The sequence below is a fragment of the Lates calcarifer genome, linkage group LG6 (genome assembly GCF_001640805.2).
Source record: "Lates calcarifer isolate ASB-BC8 linkage group LG6, TLL_Latcal_v3, whole genome shotgun sequence".
NCBI classification, from domain to species: Eukaryota; Metazoa; Chordata; class Actinopteri; family Centropomidae; genus Lates; species Lates calcarifer.
Window position 1 is genome coordinate 21,417,061 of NC_066838.1, and position 13,234 is coordinate 21,430,294.

Here is a 13,234-nt window from a genome sequence, read left to right on the forward strand (position 1 = left end):
AAGAATCTAAATCAAACAGTGACATATTATCGAACCGATGCGGTGGGTGAAAAAGTTTCTCCTGCAATCTGTAATGACCTGATGCTGGGAATTCCATTGAGGGTTGTCAGGCGAAAAAGACCTGAGGTCAGCATCTCAGTCCAGCTTTGTCCTCCCTCTAAGGAGGCAGGGTGTGTGACTGTGCATGCCATACTACCAGAGGAAGAAAAATAAGCATATTTTCTGCTTAGCTGTCCTTGATGCTGTCCTTCAGTTGTGAGCTCCAGCATGGATCTGAGAGATGCTGGACACAACACGGGGCGTCCAGAGTCCTGCTGCACACGACAAGTGCTGCTGAATCCACCCACACAGTATCACTTCAGAAAATGACTCAGCAAAGGTCAGTTTGTTGGATGGCTCTCTCCCACTCCATCCTGCCTGCATCCTGCATTTACCCCCCCACCCCCTAAGTCCCGGCTGCTTGCTGCCCTACCTGCCTGTTTGGAGCCCATCCCTAACTCTCTGGATCTCTGCCTGCCTGCGTTTCCCACCTCCCACTCTGCCTGCCTCTCTCTTATCTTCTCTACCATTCTGGCTCCCTCCTGTCTCCACCTTTCCAAACACTCAGCCTCCCTACCTACCTCCATCACCACAACCCTATGCCGCTGCCTTGCTCTCTTACCCCAGTCATTTAATCTCACACCCACCTTGTGTTCAGCTCTTGTGTTCTACTTTCTTGCTACCATCACTTCTCCAACACTGCCTTCAGAATTCATTTCATTACATAGAGGTTAGTCTTATATACTTGATACTTCTTTAGTCTTCACATTTTAGAGGAAAATAATGTATTTTTTTCTCCACTACATTTATTTGACAGCTAGCATTCATTTACAGATACTTTAAGATTAATTTCAACCTTTTTCGGCTTGTGATCTGTGAAAGTAAATTAGCATGAAGCATCAGTTTATCATTTATCTACGTTGTATGTGCTCTACCTTTATACCTCTCTGTCTCTATGCCCTGTAACTGTAGTGTCTAAATATACCACATCCTTGCTGTGAGGATATTCTCAGCCATTCCTGAAAAGAGAACCAGACCAAATGCTTTGCCCTAGTGACCTGATGTTTGGAATTACTATATAAGGTGCTGTTGAAGTTGACCTTAACTCTTTCTAAGGTCTGGCAGAGTGCCATTGGGAAGGGAGGGCCAGTCATATGTGTGAACCGCTTTTGCTAGAATACCATAAATACTAAAATCTGTCATCTGTCTGTGAGGGCATATCTTGTTTGACTTTCTGCCATATATCTCTTGTGACTAGAATTACTGCCTCCTGGTTGTATACCTCTACCAACCAGTCAAGTTGCTTTGACCACAAAAATCTGATAAGTTCATCCTTGACTCTGAGAGAACGTTTGTGCCAAATTTGAAGAAATTCCCTCCAGGTGTTCCTGAGATATTGTGTTCACAAGAATGGGACAGACATAAAGACAGATGGAAAAGATAAAGATAATGCATAAAAACAAGTGTCCACCTTATCATGTATCAGATGTTTTAGCAGTAGCATCAAAGAGACAATCCCCTCTAAACTGGTGGTTTAATTCAAACAACTGTTTTAGGCAGAAGAAGATAAAAAAATATTATTTATACATTAATAGAATCAATATTCATATATTAACCTAAAATTTAATTTAAAAATCCACAAAATGAACAGTGGAGCTTAGATTTTTCTTCTTTTCAACTCCTTTTGAGGAGGCTTGATCTCTATATCGGAGACCAACTACATAACTTTACATTAGTAGTAAAGTAGTAGTAGTAGTCAAAACTACCTCCATCTCAACAGTAAAATATTGCTCACACATCATTTCATCAATATTAATAACCTAATAATATAATATTAATATATCAGTCACTGGGGACATTTTTCTGCAGAACAAGTACTTTTACTTTGCTGATAATACTTCTGTACTAAAGTAGAATTTTTAGCGAAGGACTTTACTTACTTTTAATGGATTTTTTTTTCTGAATAAAGTATCTGCTTCTTCCACCACTGGTGAATAATAAGCCTTTTAAGCTGCCTGTTTAACATAATAAGCCATATCTGGAACAATGAGTCATCCATCACATCTAAAATGAAAAAAAAAAAAAAAAACAGCAACCCTGTGTTGGCTATTCCAGTGTTAGGAGAGTCTAATGATTTAATTCAAACACTTTTAGCATTTCCTCAGTTTTTTCCCTCACCTCCCTGTGTGCATGCTTCCCTATCTGCTTACCTCCTCGCCTGTTCGACCTGAGGCAGACTGACCTTCCCTTGGAGGTGATCCAGCGATCGATGAGGCCACAGCCCCACTGAGAGTTTAGAGCATACTAATCGTGCTAATGATTGATTAATTTGAGTATCAGAGACTGGAGCTATAGATAGAGGGACAATGCAGCATTTAGCTGCTGGCTCCATGTGCAGGGATCAACAGACACGTTTTATCCTGTCGATACGTCCTCAATTCTTCAACTATAAAAAAGGCAACTGTAAAATTCCATGCTCCATTATGCTGCTCTGTATCATTGTATTTGCACCAGTCTCTTCAGATTTACATTTATGCTGTGGTCCACACATGCTGTCACATGAACCAGGTTTTAGAGACACTTGCCTGACAGGCCTGAGTCGTCCTCGCTGTTTTCGCCGTCCTCTGCAGCCTTCTCCAGGTTGCTGAGCGATTTGCTGCGTGTGCGGAAGTTTCTGAGCAGGTTGCGGTGTTCCTGGTAGGTGATGGGGGGGCTCTCTGCGCTGATGTGAACGGGCCGAGGTGTGCCGTAGTAATTTCCTGAGACAAGGGGAGGGCAGGAGAAAGATGACAAACATACTGAGTGAACTGATATTTAAATTTAAGTGGAAATGCCCTGTGTTGAAATTTAAAATCTATTGACATAAATCTAAAGATCCATAACAGTGCACAATCGGCATTAGCACGCCACTGAGTTCCAAACTGATATGAGTTCATGAGATTTTACATTCAAATATTCAGGAACAGAGCAGGGTTGTGTTATCACGCACAAAACAGCACATACTACTTGCCTGTATGTATGTGCATTATGAACCCCCCGAGATCACACACTGCATATGTTCTATATTCTCAGTCTAGCCATCTGCTCCAGCTGCGAAAGAAGAAATGAAATTACCTTCACCCTTCCATTTGGCTCATGGAGATCCAAATGGGTTGAGGGGAAACATTAGATTAGTGAACTCAGCAACAAGGTCACCAGCCGTCACCATTTACTGCAGTTTCTGCAGGCTACAGCACGCGCAGTGCTGCTGATACTCCTGATTGCTCTGCTGTAGTGATGTGTCTGTCAATGTCACATATAAGGCAGGGGAGGATGACATTTATTGCTCCCATTAAACTCTTATAAATTATGGATGTTAATGTATGGAGGCTTTTTAATCAGAGGCAGCACTCTGACCCTTACAGGGGGGAGGGGTCTGCAGGATAGATACGAGGTGAGCCACACCTGACGACATTAATATGCCAGGCAGAGCTTTAGGCTTTACAACTGGCTGTCCTCCTGTTATCAATTATGTAAACCTCATTCATCACAACAAAAAACTGTCAATAAATGTTTCATGGGCAGGGAACACAATGAGTATATTAAAAAGAGGGAGGAAAATGGTTTATAAACGTGCAGTTTGACATTTTGGGAAATATGCTTACAGTTACATGAGAATCAGCACCACTTTCTGAAGACAGCAGCATGTTAGCTTAGCTTAGCACTAACTGGAGGGAAAAAAGCTAGCCTTGCTCAGGAAACAAAAAGTGTTGTTTCCATAAGCTGTCGGCTGCAACATCATATGGTCGTGAGATATGAGAGATCTTCTTTTCTAGCTCTTGCAGAGAAAGTTAAATACCGTATTTCCCAAGATGTTAAACAATTTTTTTCACGTACAGAACAGCACAAATATTTACCTTGCAATGGTTCAGCGATTGTGTGTTACATTGCTCTATGTTAATATACTTTTTCATTGTTCAATTACAGAGAAATTCAAATAAAGTACACACTGTTCTAACTAAAAGTACTAGGATAACTTCACTAATTTTCTCTGCATGATGAATCATCATACAACTATCTTTGGAGACTATCAGGCCGCCACATCAGTTAGTTGAAATATTCCAACTTATTCACCTTTAAACTTGCCACTCTCAAGCAGTGCTCCCGACTCCTCCAGGGAGAAGAACTCCTCAATGGAGACAAAGTTGTAATCTACCCCTGTGATTTCCCCGTCTCTGGGCTGTCTGGTCGTACCTGGAAGAGGGAGACAACAGGAAATATTATGTCATACATCAGAGCTACAGGGCTAGAAATACTGCCAGCTCCGCTGTGAATGATGTGTCAATTAATCAAGGCCTTTTCCTCTCATCGGGAGTCATCAATCTGAGTCCAGTGTTTAAACAAAACAACAACTCAGCAAACTATAAATAGTCCAAACATTGGTTTGAGAAATTACACTCAGACAGTCCAGCAAAACTCAACACCCTAATGACTCTATAGTGGTTGTAATTAATACCATAAACAAATTTAAGAAGACAAAACAAATTTAAGTAGAGCTTAAAATGATAATAACAAGCAACCACTTTGATTACAGCATTTCACTCTTGATGTAAAATCAGTTCCAGGTCAAGACAGCATCCACCCACAACCATAATCTGCCCTTTGGTATAAAGAGCACAGTGATGATGGTAGGCATTTACCAAGACCTCTTTATTAAGAAACAGATCAGTACGAACAGAATTAAACATTAATGAGGCACCGTGAAAGTCTTAAAGTCTTTCTATCACCATTGCAAAGGTGTAGCACTCAGATGATCAATGGTCTGTCATCATAATTGATTCACATTGACCTTGGCCTGGAAGAAAGCGGCGAGGCCAAACCACAGCAGGAAAAACACCCGACATTATTACAGGACTGAGGAAAGTCCCAGTGTTTGCTGTGTTTTGACCCTGACCTCACAGATCTCCTCATCAGTAAATTCATGTGCAGGCTTGTAGTGTGAAATCTATCACATTTTTATAGTGTCAAATATGGTGGGATAATTCTAATTTACTACACGCCCGTTCTGACCTTGAGGCGAGTTAATTCTTTTCCCAAGAAAAAAATCACACCAAGCCCAAACTAAGGACAAATCTCTGTCCTTCTCCTGGAGGACCACATGTGATGTCAGTGTGGGGCCGACAGGAGGGAGTCACACACAGCTACCCTATAAAACCCATGATTAATGCACTGCTGTCCTGGGAGCAGTTCTCCCAGCCACAATGACACATGCAGGACTGCACAGAGCATGCACACAAGCACACACTCTCGCACTACAGTCAACACACGGATGAAGACACGAAGAACTGCTCGCACATAAACACTAGAGAGCATGAGACATCTCCAGCAGCCTGACCTCTTCTTTCTGTAGAACAAAGTGTGTTTACTGTACAGTACGTACAGTAAGGATATTGAGTTTACCATCCCAGAAGAAAACCGGCAAATAATCAGAACAGAGAAGGTGGAATAACAGGGTTTACAATTACAAAAAATTCAATAATCAAAATTGTTGCTGACTAATTTTCTGTTCATTTCTTTTGTTCAGGTTTCTGTTCTGATTGATCAATTGTAATCAATCAGGTTTTCCTGTATTGTTCCTTACACTCTGTGCTTCCCAGAGTAGACCAGTTTCTCCAGAGATGTTTGACCATCATTTCCTGGCTCATTAGGAAACTGTCTGGTGCTTTTAAAGAGCTCCTGATACTTTATAATGGATTCGATAAGTGCAGCCTTTTTTTTCCAGTTTGTGTCATTCAGCGCCAAGGTTGCCTTTGCACCTCTGGTCTCCAAAAATTGCAAAAACTAATTGTTCACACCCATCTGTGTTTGCACCTAGTTAAAGGAAATTAGAGGTCTCTATGTCTAATTAAAGATCTGATAGCAAATCTCCTGATGACATCTAAACGTGTGTGTAATTCTTCTCCTCCCCGCAGGACACACAGTATCTATCCAGCTGATACAACGCGAGGCAGGGATTCATTATCTATGCACCCTCCTCAGAGATATATATATGACATGTCAGCAGGGGGGGGACAGGATGGATTATTGACATCTTTTTCCACCCCGCCTGTCCCTGTAGGCGCTGCACTCTGATCCCCTGGGACTGGGGTGAGAAAGGGATTGAAGAGGTAATTACACAGAACTCCGTATCAACACCCAGAGAGAGCTGTCTGTCAAGATCGTCGCACACAAATAACTCACGATGAATCCTACAGCTGAAAAGGCCACAGACGGTCTGCCTGACAATGCTGCAGCGAGCATATTAGAATAACTAAATGATGATGTTTCTTATCTCTGACTCACTTGGAAGACAATTAGAGAAGTCTTTTATGGAGGAGATGGAGACAGAACCAGCCTTGAAGCTATGACATTGGCTCTGAATCATCCAAGGGCAGATATACAAATGGTTACTGAGATTATACACGAGGATGGGAAAGTTCAGGAGCGTAACGTGACGTCAACAAAATTGCAGACAGAACAAAATGGTATGAATGAAGAGAGAAAAGAAGGTAATTTTCATATACATGTTTGTTAAAGACTGAACATATGGTATATTGTAGCTTGTCTACACTTTTACCTACACAGTAAGCCTCAGTATGAGCAAACAGAGCCATTAGGCTGCAGTCAGACCCTCCTCCTTTGGCACTGATAGACATTTGCTTTTAATTTAATTCCCCCCTCTAGATTATTGATACAGTAGCCTGCATTTACTTAATTCTGTCATTCATTTCCATTTTTATGCTCTGCCCTCCTGACTGAGCCTTTGTAATGATATTTCTTGCATCAGTGCCAGCTCAAACATCAGAGAACATTGTCTCATCAGAAGGATTCAGAGATTTGGATATTCTCTAAATAGCACAGAGGTTCTAAGCCACAGTTTCAAGGGAAGAAATAGCATTGAAATGAAAAAAAAAACCCAAACAAATCAAAACTGAAGCTGTATCACACTATCTTTGCTTCCTGGCAGTGAAAAACATTTTAAAAACTTGAACTAGGCTTCATAAGCTTCTAATAGTGGCTAATAAATCTATACTATGTATTTCAAAGTATACGATGACAAAGAGTCTCCTGAAACAGGAGGAACATACATATGATCCTGAAGGGGGCCACAATGAGCCACTGATGAAAACTCCTCAGCTTTAAGTTCCTGTTACATCAAGCACAGCTGCCTCCTCCAGGAAAAAAACAACAACAAAAGGAAAAAATTCTGCTCCTATATAATCTACAAGTGGTCTATAATGAGACGTCTCAAGGATCACGGTAGCATGCGTGTGCTGGTGTCGGCATGAGAACAACAGCATCTTACTGTCGTCTCCTGCAGATCAGAGGATTACACACCCGGGGGCTTGAGCCTGCCTTGTTGTCACTCTTACTAGAGAAAAGCACTCAGAGATGGGGAGTCGTCAAAAGTTTGACAACAAAAGCACAGCAGGGGAAGGATGGCCTGTGTAATGTAATTTATTAAAATATCTTATCAATTAATATAATGTCTTTAGAACAATCTCTAAAACCTTCTCCGACCAAACCTCAAAAAGCCGGTTCATTTGATTTTGTGTACGACAATCATCCAATGTCCATTCTATTCTGATTAGGAAATGGCTAAAGTTTATTTGGGCAATTCAGTCTCCGAGCAGCTGCTTTGCACATGTAACAGGATGTGTACACACATGGCTAAGTAATGAGAAAGCTTAAAAAGAAAAAAAAGTGCAATCATCATGATATGAATATGCATATTGTGCACTGAGAGAGACAGTTTTATCTTCCTGGCACCATGCTGTGAGTTTTGACCTGTGCCTTGTCCTGTCAGCGAGTGTGTTGTGTGGCGTGGTGGCAGACTGTCCCACATGACCTACTTCCTGGACTAAAGGAGAGATTAGCAACAACTCCACACAGTCACAGCAAGGTTAAGACTACAGACACACTAGGTGGTCTCTCTCCTCCGCACTTGAACAAAGGAGGAAAAAAAACAACAACAACAACATCAACAAAAAACACACAACGCAAGCCAGAAAATTACATTCCAAAACACACAAACATCTTCTCAGAAAACCCTACTCAGCTGCTGTATCCTCTGGCCGTTTCCAGTGACGTCATATTATAGAGGATTAAGATAGCAACAGATGTACTACAACTAGCTGCCTTTGGCTGCCATTGTGCTTGATTTTATTCATAAGCATCAAAATTAAATGCCCTTTTTCAAGGGATCATGCAAACACTGTGCAAATAAAAAGAACCTGTCAAACAGAACTACCATCAGATTTACCACCATCTTACCACCACCCAAACAAAGTAATAGCCTGGAGCTCAGGGGTGAGGATTGTAAGGATGTGGATAAACCCAGTGTTGTGACAATACAGACTGTTGCTATGGAAATGTCCAAACTGACTGCACTTGTGGCATCTTCTGTCTTAAACTTGAGTTAAGATATTTTAGCCTCATAACCAATTTCTAAAAATCCCAATAGTGTTTTTTTTTTTTTACATTTTTCATTTACATTTCATCACCACAGTTCTGTGTTCTGCTTGCATATATTGACAGAAGGAAGTGTGGAAAACAGTTCTGCAGGCTTAAACACCAATTAACACCAAGATATTCACTTGTTGGCAACCGTGAGATGTGTTAATTAATGAGGTCAGTAACTTCAAAGAGATATGCCTGGATAGATTTATATTTTGAGCACCGTGAAAATCAATGCAAATGTAATGTTAGGCTTAAACGTGACACATACAGCACATGGCAGCAACGGGATTGTGCAGGAGGCTTGAAGAGCAGATAAGACAAGACGTACAAAGATGAGGTATACAGTGAAATACAGCAGGACTTACAGGGCACAGCGCGGAGGTAGAGGTTCTCTCGGATGACCTGCTGAAGTTGGCTGTCCACTGAGCCGGGTGTGAAGCACTTACTCAGATACAACCTGAGATCCTTGCACAATGTGGAGCCTGAGGGAAGGGCAAAGAAACAAATATGGCATGGAGAGGGGGAAGCAAAGAGAGAGAGAGAGACGAAAACACACATAACAATATCAGGTCTGTAAACATAAACAGTCTGATGATGTATTTGTTTGTAACCTGTCAAATAAAGGCTGAAATGTATTTTAAGCACTAATATTTACTCCTGCCGGGCTCAATTTAAGACCATCAACTTTACGACCTCAGACTCCCACGTTCACACATACTAATCTTTCAATATCACTTCATATATCTGTAGATCCTGAGTATAAAATGTGATCTCCCAAGTACCTCATGCATACATAACAACCCACTGAGGTTAATTGCTCCAGACAAAACAGTTGAGGCTGTCACCAGGGGAGGCAGAGCTGATCACTGGAGCTCAGTTTCCTGTCTCAGAGCTCTTAATATCATCTCAAGTGCTTTACGACCTCTGATGACAGCCCACTTGCTGTTACGGATGGGCTGAGCACATCTCCAGCTTGTCACTCTGACAGACGACTGCTCTGTCGGTGCTTCCCCTGCAGACTGCCGCCCAGCAGTCCACAGCCCTCTGCCACCGCCTACCCCCACTGTCTGTTACAGTGGTTCTGCCCAGTAGCAGACTGAATTTGCTGTGCGCTATTAAGGAAAAAAAAAAAAAACACACAGTGGTATAACTTTATTAGCGGAGGCAGTCAACTGCACGTACACATGGCCACATATGGCTGCTGCCTGTAAAGGGAAATGAATCTAGCCGCCTGCCTTTTGGGAGGAGTGATGGGGTTTTGTTCATCATGTTATGAAACAGCTGCTATTTTCTAGTCTGTTGAAGAGCAAAATTGAGACCTGAACATCAGCTCTCTGAAACTGAATGAGCCGGCTGCACTAAATATACAGTATGACAAATGTGACATTTATTGTACGTTGTGCAAACATATCACATATAAGATGCCATTAAAGTGAGGCAGTCAGATGTCAAGGTTAATATCAATACAAAGAGGAGGTACCAGAACCCACTGAAGAAAAAATGTGAACATTTGATGGATAGATCATATCACTACTCTTTGGTTTTGTCCACAGAGCACCAGCATTAGTGTTAAAACCTTTAAACTGCTTCCTGCCTCTGGGGAGTGTAGCCTTGTGTCCTGTATTTGAGGGCTGGAGCACAGGGAGTTGTAGTAGTAGTAGTAGGAGTAGGAGGAGGTGTGATACAGCAGCGCGGCGCATCAGCTCATCCATCACTGTCCACACTACATGCAGTCAAGCTGCCTGGAGAGAGCCAGGCAGACTTCAGAAATGATAATGGATCTTACCAGCGGCAGAGGGACTGGGAGCAAAGGTCCCCCATTTACACCCCTGTGGCCAAATCAGCTATCAATCTGGCAAGCAAGGCCATCGGGAGCCGCAGTCAGGTGACACCTCGGTGACATATTGCTCTGTTCAGAGCCAACAAAGACATCCGTTTCCCTAGCCCCCTGTTCTAAGCATCAAGGCCCCTCACGGGTGACAGACAAGTATATCGCCGCACTCATGTCATGTGTCATCAGCAATTTTGACCTCCTACCCACATATTGACCAATCGCCTTGACATATCCAGACTAATTGACGAGTGCAAATCAGTACCAGAATGCTACAGGCTGCATATTTGGCCTGTGAGACTCAGAGGAGGGTTATCGAGCAAGATTATTATGGATGACAGCTTGGATGCCAGTGTAAAAAACTGTTTGGGTGCAGGCTGATGAAGCAAGTGCAATGATGTGCAACATAAACAGCAACAAGTTAAACTGTCTGCAGGGTTAGGGAGAGGATTAAAGATTGATTATTATGGACGATGTGTAATATGTAAATGCCATTAGCAGAAGAAAGGCACACCTACGCTCAGACCTTTTCTTGCCTGGGTGGTGATTATTTACACATCCACCAAAACAACGAGCTGCAGACTAATTTACAGAGGGGTGAGTTAGCGTGCTGAATCATACCTGGTGACACAGTTTTGATGCGGACAGGATGGGGGCAGGAGTTGAGAACACCACGGACATCTCCTAATGTCATCCCTAACACAGGTGTTCCCCCAATTTCTAGGATGATATCACCCACTGTGAGTCCACCCCCAGGAGCCGCCGTGACAAAAGGAAACTCTCCATAATCTGCTCCTCCGCCAACAGCGATCCCCAGCTCCCCCGACGAGCCCAGCAAGGGGACGAAGCTGTCCTGCACCTTGGAACGCCAGTGCAGCTTCTTCACCGCCGTCTTAGACATGGCAAATGAGCTGGAGAGAAAAGAAAATGAGATTTGGAGGATGAGCAGAAGGTGTGAGACAGTAGGAAAAAAAGCTAGCAAGGGAAAGATCCTGTGACTTCACCTAGAAGGTTGTTTTGTTATTTAACCTTTGTCAGCTGTCAACGTCTGAGGTCTGGGGAGTTGCAGTGTTTCACATCAAGAATGCGTAAAAGTCATGAATAATTCCAGCTTCATAGGGTTGGGATATTTTCTCTGAGACAATGTGAGGAGTAACACAACATGGGAACCGTACCTTTGTTTTATACAAACATACTCTACAGCACAGAACATGACTGTCCAACCAAAAGAAACAGAGCCATTCCCTTATGTTCATCGCGCTTGCTGCAGGCTGACGTTATGTTTTCATGTAAATACACAAGGAAGGGTTAGTGCACATTCCACCACATCTTCAGTCACATGGGAAAATCTAGTTTGGATTCAATAAAGGTACGGGTCATTGGATGCACAGACATTTTGACAGGCAAACAAAGAACCTGTAGCTACAGCCGAACACCAGTCATTTCTGTATCTACAGAGGTGCAAGATGCTTTCACAGCAATATAGATTTTTATAGATTTTTCAGGACAATGAATAATTACCCTCTTTGTTTGCGAACTGTATTCCTCTACCGCTTCTCTAATAGTCTGCACAGTATGTTTTTTTGTGAACAAAAAAAGGTGAGAAACCTTAAGGCAAAGCTGCTCTGAAAATAATGTTTTACTGCAACCGTCTTCCTGGTGAGCAGCTGTGTGTGTGTGTGTGTGTGTGTGTGTGTGGGCTGAGGATGTAGCTGATGTGTTTGAGATGTCTGCGATGTGACAGCTGTGATGTCCGGAGAGAGCGGACAATGTTCCCCTGACATTATCAGAGTAGCACCGTCACCTTGACACACAGGACAGGAGACAGAGGATCACACTGACAAACACAACATGTACACAATATGATAAAGAAAACTCATTGTTGAAGAAATGGTTCAAAATATTGGGATATACACTTATTAATTTTCTTGTGGAGAGTTAGCTGAGAAGATCAACACCACACCCATGTTTGTCTGCTTAATAAGAAACTGGTACCAGAAGACAGTTAGCTTAGCCTAGCGCAAAGATTGGAAACAGGGGGAGACAGCTAGCTAAGGTAACAAAATCTGCCAGCATCACTAAAGCTCACAAATGAACATGTTATACATTGTATAACTGCAACTTGTGTTGATTTTTGTGTGGACAAAGGAGTGCATTAAGATGGTGCTAGCAGGCAGATTTCATAACCTCTGGACAGAGCTAGGCTAGCTGTTTCCTCCTGTTTCCAGTCTTAACACCAAGCTAGGATACGCTAACTGACTCCTGACTCAGGCTTCATTGTTATCTTACAGACAGGATAGTGGTATCATAGTGGTATCAATCTTCTCATTTAACCTTCAGCAAGACAGGTAATAATCACATTTCCCAAAATGTCAAACTATTGCTTTTAACTTACTCTGGAACACCTATGCTAACACAAGCTAGCTCAAATACAATGTCCTGAAAGGAAAAATACTTATCTCCAGTTCCATTGTAGTCAAGAGATTAGCAATTACACATCACTGCACCAAAATGCAATCCTCTTAAGAGACCATACGACTATGATAACCCTCAACTGGGTAGGGATAACATGCCCAGGGCTTTCCCCTGTGCAAGCCCAGCCCTAGCAGGGGCACACTGGATCCTTTGGCCCAGCAGGCCTAATGAGACTGCTTTAAGGAGTGAGAAAAGGACAGGATATAAGTAATCCTTTCCACTTGACTGGTCATTCGACTGACAGATCCGACAGAGATCCTCTTCTTCCATCCTCTCTCCTACTGCCTGGCCAAAAGAGGGGGGTCCCTGGTGGTTTTTTATGTATAGAAATTGAGAAATGTTGAAGAGGAAGGCAGGGAGTGGACAGATTAAGAGATAAAAGCAGAAATAGGGTGAGAATGAAAAGTCTAA

The 13,234-nt window shown here is 42.4% G+C and overlaps 1 protein-coding gene across 5 annotated transcripts in view; it reads right to left on the reverse strand.

The window, feature by feature from the left end:
• Positions 1-13,234, reverse strand: part of LOC108882180 (membrane-associated guanylate kinase, WW and PDZ domain-containing protein 2) — a 36,742-nt gene that overhangs the window by 15,410 nt on the left and 8,098 nt on the right. The window contains exons 1-5 of one of the 5 annotated variants that reach the window (XM_018674524.2): positions 11,353-13,034; positions 10,970-11,259; positions 8,883-8,999; positions 4,153-4,272; positions 2,625-2,798 (exon numbers count right to left, since the gene is read on the reverse strand). In XM_018674524.2, the coding sequence (XP_018530040.1) occupies positions 2,625-2,798; positions 4,153-4,272; positions 8,883-8,999; positions 10,970-11,249 (691 nt within the window). In that variant the 5' untranslated portion in view covers positions 11,250-11,259; positions 11,353-13,034. Of the gene's footprint in view, positions 1-78; positions 1,533-2,624; positions 2,799-4,152; positions 4,273-8,882; positions 9,000-10,969; positions 13,037-13,234 lie in introns of those variants that run through there. The other 4 variants (XM_051071368.1, XM_051071367.1, XM_051071369.1 and 1 more) reach the window with 4 other exon arrangements.